This window comes from Pleuronectes platessa, chromosome 6, assembly GCF_947347685.1.
Source record: "Pleuronectes platessa chromosome 6, fPlePla1.1, whole genome shotgun sequence".
In the NCBI taxonomy this organism is placed as follows: domain Eukaryota; kingdom Metazoa; phylum Chordata; class Actinopteri; order Pleuronectiformes; family Pleuronectidae; genus Pleuronectes; species Pleuronectes platessa.
In genome coordinates, this window is record NC_070631.1 from 19,076,914 (window position 1) to 19,089,842 (window position 12,929).

A 12,929-nucleotide genomic window follows, 5' to 3' on the forward strand; every position below is an offset into this window, starting at 1 on the left:
AAGTTACATCATGTACCTATAAGATTATCCTGTATTTATATTCAGTTTTAATATTTCAAAAGTACCTGGTTTAGTTCAGGACTGTTCTCTCCAGCCTGTTTGTACCAGGTAACAGCAGCATGTCTGGATCGAGGGAGACACTCCAGGTAGGTGCTGTTACCCTCAGCAACCATCATCACCCTCTGCTCCGCCTCCACCTGCAGCACAGCTGAGAGACAGTGAGAAAAAGATGTGACAGCTTGGTTTACTGTGTTTCCAACAGAGACAATGACAAAAACAAGTACAAGGAATTTTTTGTTCAACCCTGATAAAGTCTGATAGTTCTGCCCATTTGTTGGCGTGTTGTCATTTCACCTAAAGAGTGTTTTTATTTATTTAGGTTTAAATAAGTTTATACAAAGGGATACCCGAGGATCAGCTGGAAAACGTGGAAAGGGAGAGGGATGTCTGGGATACCCTACTTGGCGGGCTACTTTTGCAACCCGAGCCCAGACAAGAGGAGGACAATAGATGTTTTAAGTTGTAGAGTTTTTATAACATGAAATGATGTTCTCTACTTCTAAGCTATTAAAAATAACACTTACTTTGATGCTGTTACTTTAAAAAGTATCAGTAAAGTATCAGTGAATAAACATGTTGAACAGTGTTTGGTTCCTCACCTCCCTGTCTGACACACTGAGTGAGCGGATCCTCTTCCTCCCCTAAATGACGAGCATTCCTCCTGTGGAGAAAACATAATAAGCTTAAGAAAGAATCTCAACCATCTGGTCACCAATCAATGCAATTACTTCCTGTAACTGAGAAGTGTTACATGGAACCAAATGAAAACAACAGTAGTGTGGCAAAGTTTGTCCTAAATGTCGTGGTGCAGAAAAGATCACTGCTAATTAAATCTACTTGGGAGAATCAATTTACTTCACGAATTTAATGCCAATTGAGCTTGAAAGTGCTATTAGATTTTGTGCCGCAGTTGAGATCTTGTCTTATGGTGAGGACTGTGGCACTGAGGAAAAGTTCCACAAAAAGCATAGGCAACTGCGCATTTCATGGAAAGTGTTGTTCCAGTGGAAAAAATACTTTAATCAGAAAGATCTCAAAGATGTAACTGAGATGTAGCTTTGGCCGTGTTTCAAACTATAAACTTTTTTGGTTTAACCTGATTTAAGAGGATCAAATCCACATGTTTGTTATCCAGAGGGGGAAAAGAAGGAAGTTGTCAGTGATTTCCAGTAAACGGCATATGGATCCGAGCAGATCTGTAGTAATTCACTATACCTGCGCACAGTGGGCATGTAGGGGCTGCAGGCGTGTCCGTCCCAGGTGCAGTAGGGATCTCTGGCCAGGCAGCACTCGGCGCACGCCTGACCGTACAACTCACACTGGTACAGGGCGAGCTGGGACACACCCTCCCTGGAGCCCACAAACAACCACTGCTGGAGGTTGAAAAGGAGGAGGAGGAGGAGGAGGTGGAGGAGGAGGTGGAGGAGACAGAGAGAAATTGAGTCATAGGAACAAAGATGGTTGGAAAAGGGAGTGAAGGATAGTTGAGGAAAAGGAAGGATGAATGGAAGCAGGAAAGAGTAGGGGGGAGGAGGAGAGTTAAATAGAGAGACATGAGAGAAAAGGGGGTATTTAGTTTGCTCCAAAAAACAAAAGAGACAAACTGACAATCAATGGCTAAATCAGATTCATCCTCAACCTCTGAGTCACACATTTAACTCACAGTGTAACAATGTCAGTGTGGCTTGTGTGTGTGTGTGTGTGGTGTGTGTGTGTGTTTGTGTTTGTGTCAATCTTTTTGGTGTGTTTATGTGAGGGGTTTTTCATGAAACCCAGACATTTTTAATAATGCAAAGTATATTTCTGTGGGTGTGTTTGTGTGTGTGTGTGTGTGTGTCTGAGTGAATGAGTGTGTGTGCGTGTGCGTGTGTGTGTGTGTGTGTGTGTGTGTGTGTGTGTGTGTGTGTGTGTGTGTGTAGCATCTCTTCATTACTGCTCTGACTGAGGTGGGGTAACCATAGCAACTGGTGATGAAGCTGTCCTTGGAGATATAAGGTGGAGATGTGAGTGATAAGTGTGATGTTGTGTGTGTGTGTGTGTGTGTGTGTGTGTGTGTGTGTGTGTGTGTGTGTGTGTGTGTGTGTGTGTGTGTGTGTGTGTGTGTGTGTGTGTGTGTGTGTGTGTGTGTGAGAGAGAGTATGGAAGTTTCTAAGAGAGTTTTTGTCACCATCTCTTTTCATCTCTTACCTTTTTCTTTGAGAGGGTCATGGCTGTTACAGGGGATTTGTGCTGTGAACGAGAGAGAAGCAAACACATTGAGTTTCAAACTTAACAATAGATAGATGGATAGATAGATAGATAGATAGATAGATAGATAGATAGATAGATAGATAGATAGATAGATAGATAGATAGATTAATTGAGAACAGTTTGCTGTTGATACAGGTTAATTAATTAATTAATTTAACCTTAAGCTGTCATGCTGTTTTAAGTGTAGACTGACTTGAAGTCTACTCTGCATTACTTCTCGATAATCTTACTGAAACAAAAATAAGAGTAAGTTTCAAATGTCTGTGAGTCAATGTTCAGATTGTACAGAAACAAAGATACAGTGGTTTGCAGTACAATCTGTGGTGCAACACTGTATTTGTTTGTTGTACCTGAAAGACCTGGAGCTGCTCCAGAGTGACCTCATGACTCTGACCGTGTTCTCTGGGCAGATGGATGGCTTTCAGCACCAGACCAGAGTCTGAAGCAAAAAAAACATCACTTTTTAAAAGTTTTACTGTGAAACAAACAAACATCACATTTCCCCTCAGGGTTAAAGCTCAAACCTAAACTTTTGAAAACTTAGAGAAAGACTCCATTGCACACACTCTCATACCTGTGCCGATGAACAGAACATCATAGGTGCCGTCAACCGCCTCCACTCGGTCCACCAGCAATTTAGTGAACTTGTAGTGGACACCGACTCTGACCAGGAGTGGGCGCTCTCCCAGTGGTAGCACATTTTCCTAGAACAATAAAGTTTTTAATTTGATACCAACGCATCCCATGATTTCACTGGACTTGTGGTATGGACTAATAGCTTTTTTGTAACCCATATATATATATTTTTTCTTCCTTTCTTTCTGTTATTGCCCTTCTTTTGATAAACGATCACATGACAAAAGTGTTTTTAATTGCCCATGTTACTTTGTCTTGTGCAGTACTTTGTTATATTGAATATAAATAAAGTTTACTATTATATAATTATTGTTAAATAATGTGAATCATTAGCCGAACCTGCAACAGCGGATGTGTCCTGCTGAAGAAGATGACATCGTCAGGATACTCTCTGGTCGAACTGTAGCTTCCATATGTGCTGCTTGGACACTGACAGAGAGGTAAAGAGAGAAGAAAAACGTCAAAAGGATACATTCAGTAAACATGGTGTAATTTAGATTAAAAATAAAGTCTGTTATTTTGTTCAGTAACTAAAGATGATATCTGAACATTCAAGTGTTGGACAAACTCAAAACTACAATATACCTTCAGTAACTGAGTGTAGTCGTAATTGTGCATTTGTTAGCTTTTTTGTAGACAGTATAACTTCATACATTAATTGGTGAGGGTATTAACTGAACATTTAAAGATGTTTTGAAGTTTAACTTACAGTTCCTGGTCGTGGGTAGGGCACCTTGCCTGTAAACTCTGCCCACTTATACTGAGGCCCCTCCTTGTGTAAGAAATTTCCCTTAAAAGCCCGAACGACATCCTCCATCCGGTAAACGCACACAGCCGAACCGTTCAGAATATCACTGAGGATAAACAATAAGGAAGGAGAGGAGTCATTAACAGCAATCTTCATTCAGCATTCATGAGTAAAAGCATGGGCTGAGCATGGCTGCCATGGTCTCTAATCTGTAAGTTAAAGAAGGATGTGATGTACTGTATGAAGAGCTCTGAGTCATTGTGGCTTTTCAGCTCAAACACACGTTGAATCTGCTCCAAACCAAAGTTAAGCTTGGATGAACACTCTGCTTTTAGCACATCAGTCCTGACCACAACACATCCCATCCACTGTAGTTAAGATCATGGTTTACATTTTTGGCATAGTGTGTCAGAGTTGAAGATTCCAGCCGTGTTTAATGGGCAGAGCTGCTAGAATCCGAACAGAGAGACAGGCCGTGTTGGGATGGTGATGGTCACACAATGGTTTCACTCAGTATAGACAGCTGACACATACTGTGAAGTTGTTAAAATAATACTGTGACTGATTTATCAGGAATCTCTGATGACAACAACAGCAAAATTTCTGCAAAGCCGACACTGCTGATAGTTACATCCAAATAAAATCCACTGTTAACACAAGTATAAATAATAATACATAGTTTGCTTGAATCTGAATTCACTTGTTAACAAACACTCTAAAGAATAAAATGTTGGTGACTGACATGATGTAAAGCTGAACAGTGAAGGTTACCATCCTGTAATAACATATAGAGTCTCCCATGTAAGAAACATGGGAGTCTTTCCTTCTCTGTCAACATTCCATGAACCTCAGATTTCCTGTAGCTGATATTTTCACTTCATCAGAAAACGTTTCTCACTGCTCTTGCTTAAGAACCATTTTCCGACTCACTAAGCTGGATTTTAATTGAGCCCTTTTGAATTTTGTCCAATGCGAAACTTAGTGCCCACATTCAGCAATCCATCATCTATACGGCTCACGGATTGGCTGACGTTGGACAAGAGGCAGGGTACACCTGGAGGTAGAGAGGGTCCTTTTCACCTCTGCATTCCAAAGAGTCCTTGGTGAGCCCAAATGGGCCCTGACAGCTGTACATACAGTGTGAATGAATGTGAGTGTAAAAGGGTGAATGCAACTTGTTCTGTAAAGCTATCGTTCTGTAAAGAGTGGTTGATAAAACTGGAAAAGCACTTTATAAATACAGGCCATTTACCGGTCGCCAGTGAATCAGGGCTGACATACAGAGACAAACAACCATTCTCATCTCCAGGCAATTTAGATTGCACAATTAACATAAGCTGCATGTATTCGAATCCGACTCAAACCATGAAACTTCTTACTGCGAGGCGACAGAGAATGTCAAACAATGTCTAAATGTGTTATTGCCAGAAGGTTCGGGTCTTCAAGTTTCCCCTTTAACTAACCAGAAATCACCGAAGCAATTACTCAAATTATGGTATGAATGTTATTACCAGGGTTTGAGGAGCATTTAAGAATTTGTGGAAAAATTGACCTCCATGGACCATAGGAGACCAAGGTTGTATTTACTGAAAACCCAACCACAAGCCTTCTTGAAATATTCAGTGTAATTGACAACTCGCCATATTCTGATAATTCAATTTAAAAGTCTTAAATGTTGCTTAAAATACTCACAACATACAAAAGAAAATGACTATTATTGAAAATGCAAATGCTTTTTAAATTAGAATAAATATGATTTAATGAAAGCAAAGACAAATGACAAACCTAAAAAACAACCTTCTGAATAGTAAGGCTCAGTAGCTAAATAAATCCAATCGGCTGTTTCTAACATGTGATATATGACAATTCATGTAAAAAAGGAAAAGGTTAATAAAAAAATAAAATAAAAGCAAAAATCCTCTTTTGGCTTCATCACAAGAGGAAAAAAAACGTCACATGTGTGAAATTATAACTGCAGCACAGAGAGAAGTTTCCATTCAGGGGGAGTGACCTTCCTGCACTCTGCACTCCTGTGGTCGGGACCCCACCCCTGAGTGATGCTTTGGATTTCTGTCCGAAAGCCTCTCGGATTCCATGCACACTTTCCAAAACCCCCAAAAACAGACCAACTCCCTGCTTGGCCACGCCAAACGCTGTCATACTTCTGCTGCTACTGTGGAGCGCTGGAGTCCAGCTCTGAAACTGGATTATTCTCAGAGCATGTGGTTCTGTCAGTGAATGGAAGAAAAAAAAACTACAGGCTTTTACTCACTCGCTAATTTGTTCTGGATTTTCCTCACTTAATATTCTTTATCCACTTTCATTCAGCCTGTGTCTACTTGTCTGTGGACTGTTGTTGTTCACCGGTTTTCTGTCTCTAACATGCATTCTGTTATCTGTTCCTGTCTCTGTGTTTAAATGTCTGTCTGCCTTCCATCGTGTCACTGCTCTGTTCCAGATGTAACAAAGATATTTTTCTCTCCCTCTCCCTAGGGATCAGTAAAGTATTTCTGATTATGTTATGAATGTCTCTCACTATAGATAGGTATTATTTTGCAATACCAACATAAAGCATATTGTATACATACTGTAATAAGGCCCAGTTCACTGCTGCTTCTTATTTTCCATGTTTTGTCATCAAGTTTGTAGTTGCACAGTATGTACTCGTTCTGGTTTGACCTCTGTATATTAGTAACATTTATTTTGCATTTTGTCTTCTGTATGTTTTTCTTTGATGACTTTCTTTTTCTCAAGGTCTAAAAGTAGCTTGAGGTCACAGAGATGTTATGGACTGTTTCTTTAAATGAGAGAGTTTGAGTCAAAAGGGTTGGAGTGCCTGAGAAAAGCATGATACAAGTCAAGATCCACACAAACACACAGGCGCACACACAACAGACACACCACACACACAGTACATTTCACTTTCATTTGGGAGACGCATATATCCAAAGCGAATTACTGCATTCAACATCTATGAGGGGCCATTTAGGGGTTCTTGCCCAAGGACACTTCGGCATGGAGATGGGGAAGACTGAAGATTGAACCACTGACCTTCCGGTTGAAGGAAAACCACTCTACCCCCTAAGCCATAGCCACCCACCCACACAGAGTGTTGACATCATGGCTTAGATGTTATCTTGTCTGCCTTTCAACAGACTCATGATGACACACACTGTAGGAAAATGCAGTCGTTGATTTTTTTTAACTATTTAAAGATACAATTTAATGAAAAGTAACTTTTTTCTACTCTTGCCAACCAAATTCTCCACATCACAATTTAACCCAGGTCCACATAAAGTTCATATAAAGCTGCATCTATATGTTATTTATAAATCTTTATTCACATCTTGAAAAGAGGAAGAGAGAAATCTCTAAATTAGCCCCATGTCATCTGCCTTTTAATCAATGCCTTTGATATTATATGGCAACTATTAAATCTTTAATTAAATGTCTCATTTAGACACTTACAGTACCTACTGCTTCCTCTGGGGGCTGCAAAAGTGCATAACTGCCTATGGCACGGAACACACTGATTAAGTCTCGTGTGAAACGTTTGGTTTTCCTTCTGGCTGCAAAGTAAGCAGGTGAGAGGGGACAAAATGCAATGCACAGGCTTTGATGTGTCATCTAGTCCTTGGGTTGTGTCATCTTGGCCATATTTCTTGTGTAATGACTGTGCTCCCTCAAAGAAAATATACAATAGATCTGTTAGTCGTCATGACATCATATTAGTAGCATTTCATTGAAGGTCCCACAAGGAATTTTGAATTTTTTGTTGATATCGGCACTGTGGACAAAGCGGTGGTGTGTCCACTATCACTTGTTGTAAAAATCTGGTAGTGAAAGAAAACACTGCAGCTATCTTTGGATTGTTTGTACTATGATTATACTCCAAATGCAAACTCAGGGTGATTCCTGGGCACACGTACCAAAGCCCGGCAAGGGGATGGTTAAAAAATTGAAATACTAAGCATATTAATATAAAAATAAAGATACATAAAATATGAATCCATTTGTCGCTAAAAACAATCTTCTAACAATATTAGAACTGACACATTTCAGTATAGTTTCAATGTCTGGTATTTGGTGGACTCTCTTCTTCTGATTGGGGGTAAACTAATATCATGTGCTTAGTTTCTAGTTAGTACCCAACTATTCACTCTTTAGACTGCTCATCAATGCTGGACGTGTGAGCTGCAGCAGTTTGGTATGGTAGCTGTCACTGGTGTAATGCAGCTTGGATTCCTTGGATCATTAGAGTCAATTTGGAAGACATCATGGCAATAGATTTTTTAAATGTCATTTACACACACAAACACACACACACACACACACACACACACACACACACACACACACACACACACACACACACACAAACATACACACACAAACATACACACACACACACAGAACTATTCTTAATATATGGTCAGGGATTTTTGTGGTTGTTAGTCATGTTTAAAATGCAATGCTTTTTGTATCACTATGAGTGACTATGACCAAAACTTCTCCACCCATTAGAAATGTATGACACCCCCAGTCACTCCCATTCATCACACCACTGGAATTTGTTTGTATCTGATGTTTAGTGTTTAACAGAGGAACCTACCTCGACGTGGTGAACAGGCCGTAGATGAGAGGGTTCTTCTTGTCTTTCCCCTGGAGGATAAAGATGTCCTCTGGATAGAGAGAATAAGGAATAGGAAAAAACACAAAGAAAATAGATAAACGTTAGACACACCACAGTAGATATTCTAAATAAAAACCTTACCGCAGAAGTGATTCATTTGTTGTGCCACAGGTTTGTGTGTAATGTTCTTGAATCTGTGTAAGTGTCAATGCGTTTTGGGGTGGTATTTGGTGCTCATTAATTGTATGCCTGTGTGTGTGTGTATGCCAGTGTGCATCTATCAGTCTGACTGTGTGACTAATAGCATCGGGCGTGCTGGCAGCATGGCTGACTGGCTGCTTGTAATGAATCCGTAGCCATTAATAACCGGCCCCAGTGGGAGAGCTGAGCGCTCAGTCCGCCACAGGAGAACGACACCTGCTGTCACACACACTAACACCACGCCTCAGCCTTCGCTCTTTATTTAAAACACAGTGGATCACATGTGATGTGTTTTTCTCACTTTGGTGTTTCTCCGACTGTCGTCGCTCACACTGAGCAATCAGGTGGAGTGTGGATTTTTTTTCGTTCCATGTCTGTCTTTCTAACCTGGTTTCACATAAACCATCGGACCAAACCTAACATTCCTTTTCATGGTTTTCCAAGCATTTGAACTCCAAATTGATTGTGACCCCAAGTCTTGACATTGACAGATTTAATATGATGCCTCTTTGATAAACGACAGTAACTAAAGCTTTGTGTACCAACTTGGCACAATAGCAACACCCTGGGCTATAGGTCAGAATAAATCTATTACGGTGTTGGTAAAATGAATTTACTAATAAAAAAATACATTCAATAAAGATTTAATTAAATATATACTGCAAGGTTTTGGCCACTTCTAACATCATGGAGTATGACTTTTGTGAACTTATCCGATTTATTTTTTGAGCTTCACTAAAAGTGTTTATGAGGCTGTAACCTTCAAAAGTGCAGTGTGAGATGTTGTGTTTACAAACAAATTACTCTTCCATATTAGCCACATACTGGGATTTCTCTCCTCGGGCTAGTCAGTGTGATTTCTTTTAATCTCAAATTACAATGGAAACAAAGCATGTCACAGTTCACAGATGAACAGATTGACAGAAAAGCAGACAAACAAACAAACAGACAAACAGATGGCAACTAATGAAAACTGAAAAATGTCTTCAAAAGACTCTAGTTTACAAATTCACAAACAATCTAAATTAATTAGTCATTCAGCAAATGTAACTGCAGACAGCTCCATATGGTGTGGTGAAGTATTCCTGACTTCCTAGAGACCTCGCTCCTTTACCTCTACATCCAAACTGATACAAAGGGCTGGGCAATAAAATAATCGCTCATTAATCGCAATCAATGTAAAAGTTTGAAATAGTCATGATATTGATTTGAAGTCATATTGCCCAGCTTTACTATTTTCTGCTCTTAAAATGTTTCACATATTGTAAATTAGATAACGTTAAACACATCCATTGCAGGGGTCAAGATATTTGAGTTCAAAATAGAGTTTGATCACAAGCAGAGCAAATCTAAGCACAAGCAGGGGCTATTTGAGTGAGAGCACAGGCTTTTGAGTGAAAGCTCTACCGAATAACTCCACTACAGAAAGAAACATATAAAAACTATTATATTATTTATACATTATGTTCAACTGTATGATTTTTAGCTCATGATCATAACAGTTTAACACAATTTCAACTCCATTTCTCTGGTGTTGCTCATTATTGTATAATTCACTGGTCTGCTGTGACAGCTGCACCTTCGTTTTCACAGTCATATATTAATCAAAGATGTTCTGTTTTGCTCTGCTGTCTGAGATAAGACTTGAAAATGCTTTTACCATCACATCACAGTAGAGAACAGGGACCTTTTTTCCTGTGTGGCATGCTGGGATAATCTATAAATATGTGACTTGACTTGGCGCCGAGGTTGCAGTTGGCAAACAACTTTAAAAGTGTTAGAAACTCCACAAAAAGGATTTAACTGAAAAGTGCTGAGGTCGATGTTGAGATACAGAGAGTTCGCAGAAATGATGGTTGGAAAATCAGGTTTTAAACAAGGTTTGCATGCGTCTCTAGTCCTATTCTCCTCTATTTTCTTTTCTTCCCTTCATCACACTCATCTCCTCTCCCACACTGAGGCAGAGATGTTGCTGTGGTGACTGAGATGATGAAGCGTATCATCGTTCCAACATTCCTGTCGTTCCTGCTGCTTCAGGTGGCGTCCATGGAGCTACAGCCCTGCAGGAAGTCTAATCTCATTCCATCTCACAAACACACGCACGCACACTAACGCCCACACACAAAGACACACACACACGCCACACACAGTGACAGACATCAAGCTATGAGAAAGTACTGCATTACTGAATTACTGCCTTGTTATATGATTCCACCAATCAGTCAAGTTGCAGTTGGAGACTCTTTTGATTAAAGGTATTGTGTCTCATTCCTATTTGTCAGGATTGAAAAAATAAAAATCATATGAGCTGACTATGTTAAGCTTTGTTGTCTTTGTTCTGCTTCATGTCTTTACTCTAAGTTCATTGAGAGAAACAGAGTCAAAAGTGCATGTATTTGTTCAAATGCTCTGACAACAAAGCTGATTCTGACAGAACACATTGTTGTAGCCGTGGCGAATATGGAAGTTGCCGTAAAAAATCTTCAAAGTTAAAAACATGGATTATGAACCTGGCTCCACAGAAGACGTATGCATATCAGACATATGGACATATGGTCACAGTCTGTTACTCAGGCGTTGATATTGTCAGCTTATGGAGAACATTATGTGTAAGTAAAGGTGACCTTTGAACCTTTGGAAATTAATTGTCATCATGTCATTATTTTATTCCATCATAAACGTACAGTGTCATGGGATAGATCAAATCTGCCAGTTAACGACTTGTGCACAGAGACAAATGCTGCAGGCATGGGCCAGAGTGGTGGCAGGAAGACAACAGAGAGCAGGCTGCTGTCACAACTTTTCATGTTGAGGTGCTAGTTACCGTCAACTCTGCCACACCGGCCACTGTAAATGCCAATCAATAACTGTGAGAAGTCGCTCCCAGTATATTATATTATCTATTGTATCGCCAAATACTTATATTTATACCCGTACTATATATCATATATTATATCATACTCTTTGTATATTCTTTGTATATATAAGTCTATATACACATATTTTATTTATACATGTGTACATGTTATTATTATTATATTTTACTATTATTATTATTATATATACTGTTGCTGCTATTATTACTATATACTGCTATTATATTGGTATAATTACTATCATATATAAATATATATTATATACTATATATACTGTACTATTTTTTATATACTGTCAATAATAATAATAACAATAACATTACCATCATATCATCAGTACTATTACCATCATCTGCCACTGCACCTTATCTACCTATTTTATCTTGTGTTTCTGTTTTTTATTCTTTCTACCGCAATATTTTATATTTTATATTTTATTCTATTGTATTGTATTTTATTGTATTCAAATGTACCGGCTGCTATGACGACTTAATTTCCCCTCAGGGATGAATAAAGTAATCTATCTATCTATCTATCTATCTATCTATCTATATATGTGAAAAGTTGAAAAAAAAAGTTTCTATCATCTACCACCAAAACTTTTCTGTTTAGTTTTGTGAATTGAACATATCTTGACATTTTAAGAATTTCCCTGGTGTTGCTCCTTATATTTCCCCATTGACAAGAACTGGACGAGCTGACAACCTGAAAGATGAAGCCGGCGACCATTGCTGATGGTAGCGCAGAGGCATAATCAAAGCAATCAGCAGGCCCCTTAGGACATAGAAGGGAGGATTATGGGTAATTTGCAGCCTGCAGCGTACACATTGCTCACTTCCTGAATGCCTTATTCATTATATTGCTTCAAGATTGAATTTTCTTTAGTGTTTTCTTTTTTTTTCCATCTACTGCTTAATGTGTATCTCATCCCTCCATCTATTTCTCTTTCTTCACTTTTCTTATCATTTCATACTAGTTTTTCTCTACTGCTTACATCCTTCAAAGAAGACCAGACTGTCTTCCCCTCCTTTCATTAATCAAAACTTCTATCATAACTCCATTCTCAGTTTTTTTTCAAACCTACTACTTATCTTAAAATGCTTCAAGGCAGTTCCGATTTATGACTCTGGATGATATATATTCTGTTTGAATCCAAAGCACAGAAAAAACATTTTTTCACAGAGGGAATGATCCGGAGACTCAAAATAAGGGCACTGAAACATTTACTTCTCAACCTGGTGGAAGTCGTTACAGTCCAGATGAAGGAGCAGCTCACCTTAAATCTGCTGGGAACATGTTTTTCTGGTAATAGGATTGTGATCAGCTAGAGCAAAGAAGAGATACAAATCCATTTGTAAGTGCACTAAATATGCACTTGACCGCTAATCTAAACAAACAGCAGTTGCAGAGGTGGTCAGAACCATATTTGGCCATGTTGACAACCCAGTGATGGGAATATTTGTCTGCAAGACACATGTTTGACATGTGGAATGGTGAATACACTTTTATGTGCGAGGTGAAGACG

At 39.0% G+C, this 12,929-nt stretch overlaps 1 protein-coding gene across 1 annotated transcript in view; it reads right to left on the reverse strand.

Moving 5' to 3' along the window:
* Window positions 1-12,929, reverse strand: part of sema3h (sema domain, immunoglobulin domain (Ig), short basic domain, secreted, (semaphorin) 3H) — a 180,098-nt gene that overhangs the window by 4,599 nt on the left and 162,570 nt on the right. Inside the window, exons 9-17 of the mRNA XM_053424349.1 lie at window positions 8,307-8,376; window positions 3,656-3,800; window positions 3,286-3,375; window positions 2,885-3,014; window positions 2,661-2,749; window positions 2,248-2,289; window positions 1,276-1,433; window positions 660-721; window positions 66-208 (exon numbers count right to left, since the gene is read on the reverse strand). Coding sequence (XP_053280324.1) covers window positions 66-208; window positions 660-721; window positions 1,276-1,433; window positions 2,248-2,289; window positions 2,661-2,749; window positions 2,885-3,014; window positions 3,286-3,375; window positions 3,656-3,800; window positions 8,307-8,376 — 929 coding nt within the window. The remainder of the gene's footprint in view (window positions 1-65; window positions 209-659; window positions 722-1,275; window positions 1,434-2,247; window positions 2,290-2,660; window positions 2,750-2,884; window positions 3,015-3,285; window positions 3,376-3,655; window positions 3,801-8,306; window positions 8,377-12,929) is intronic.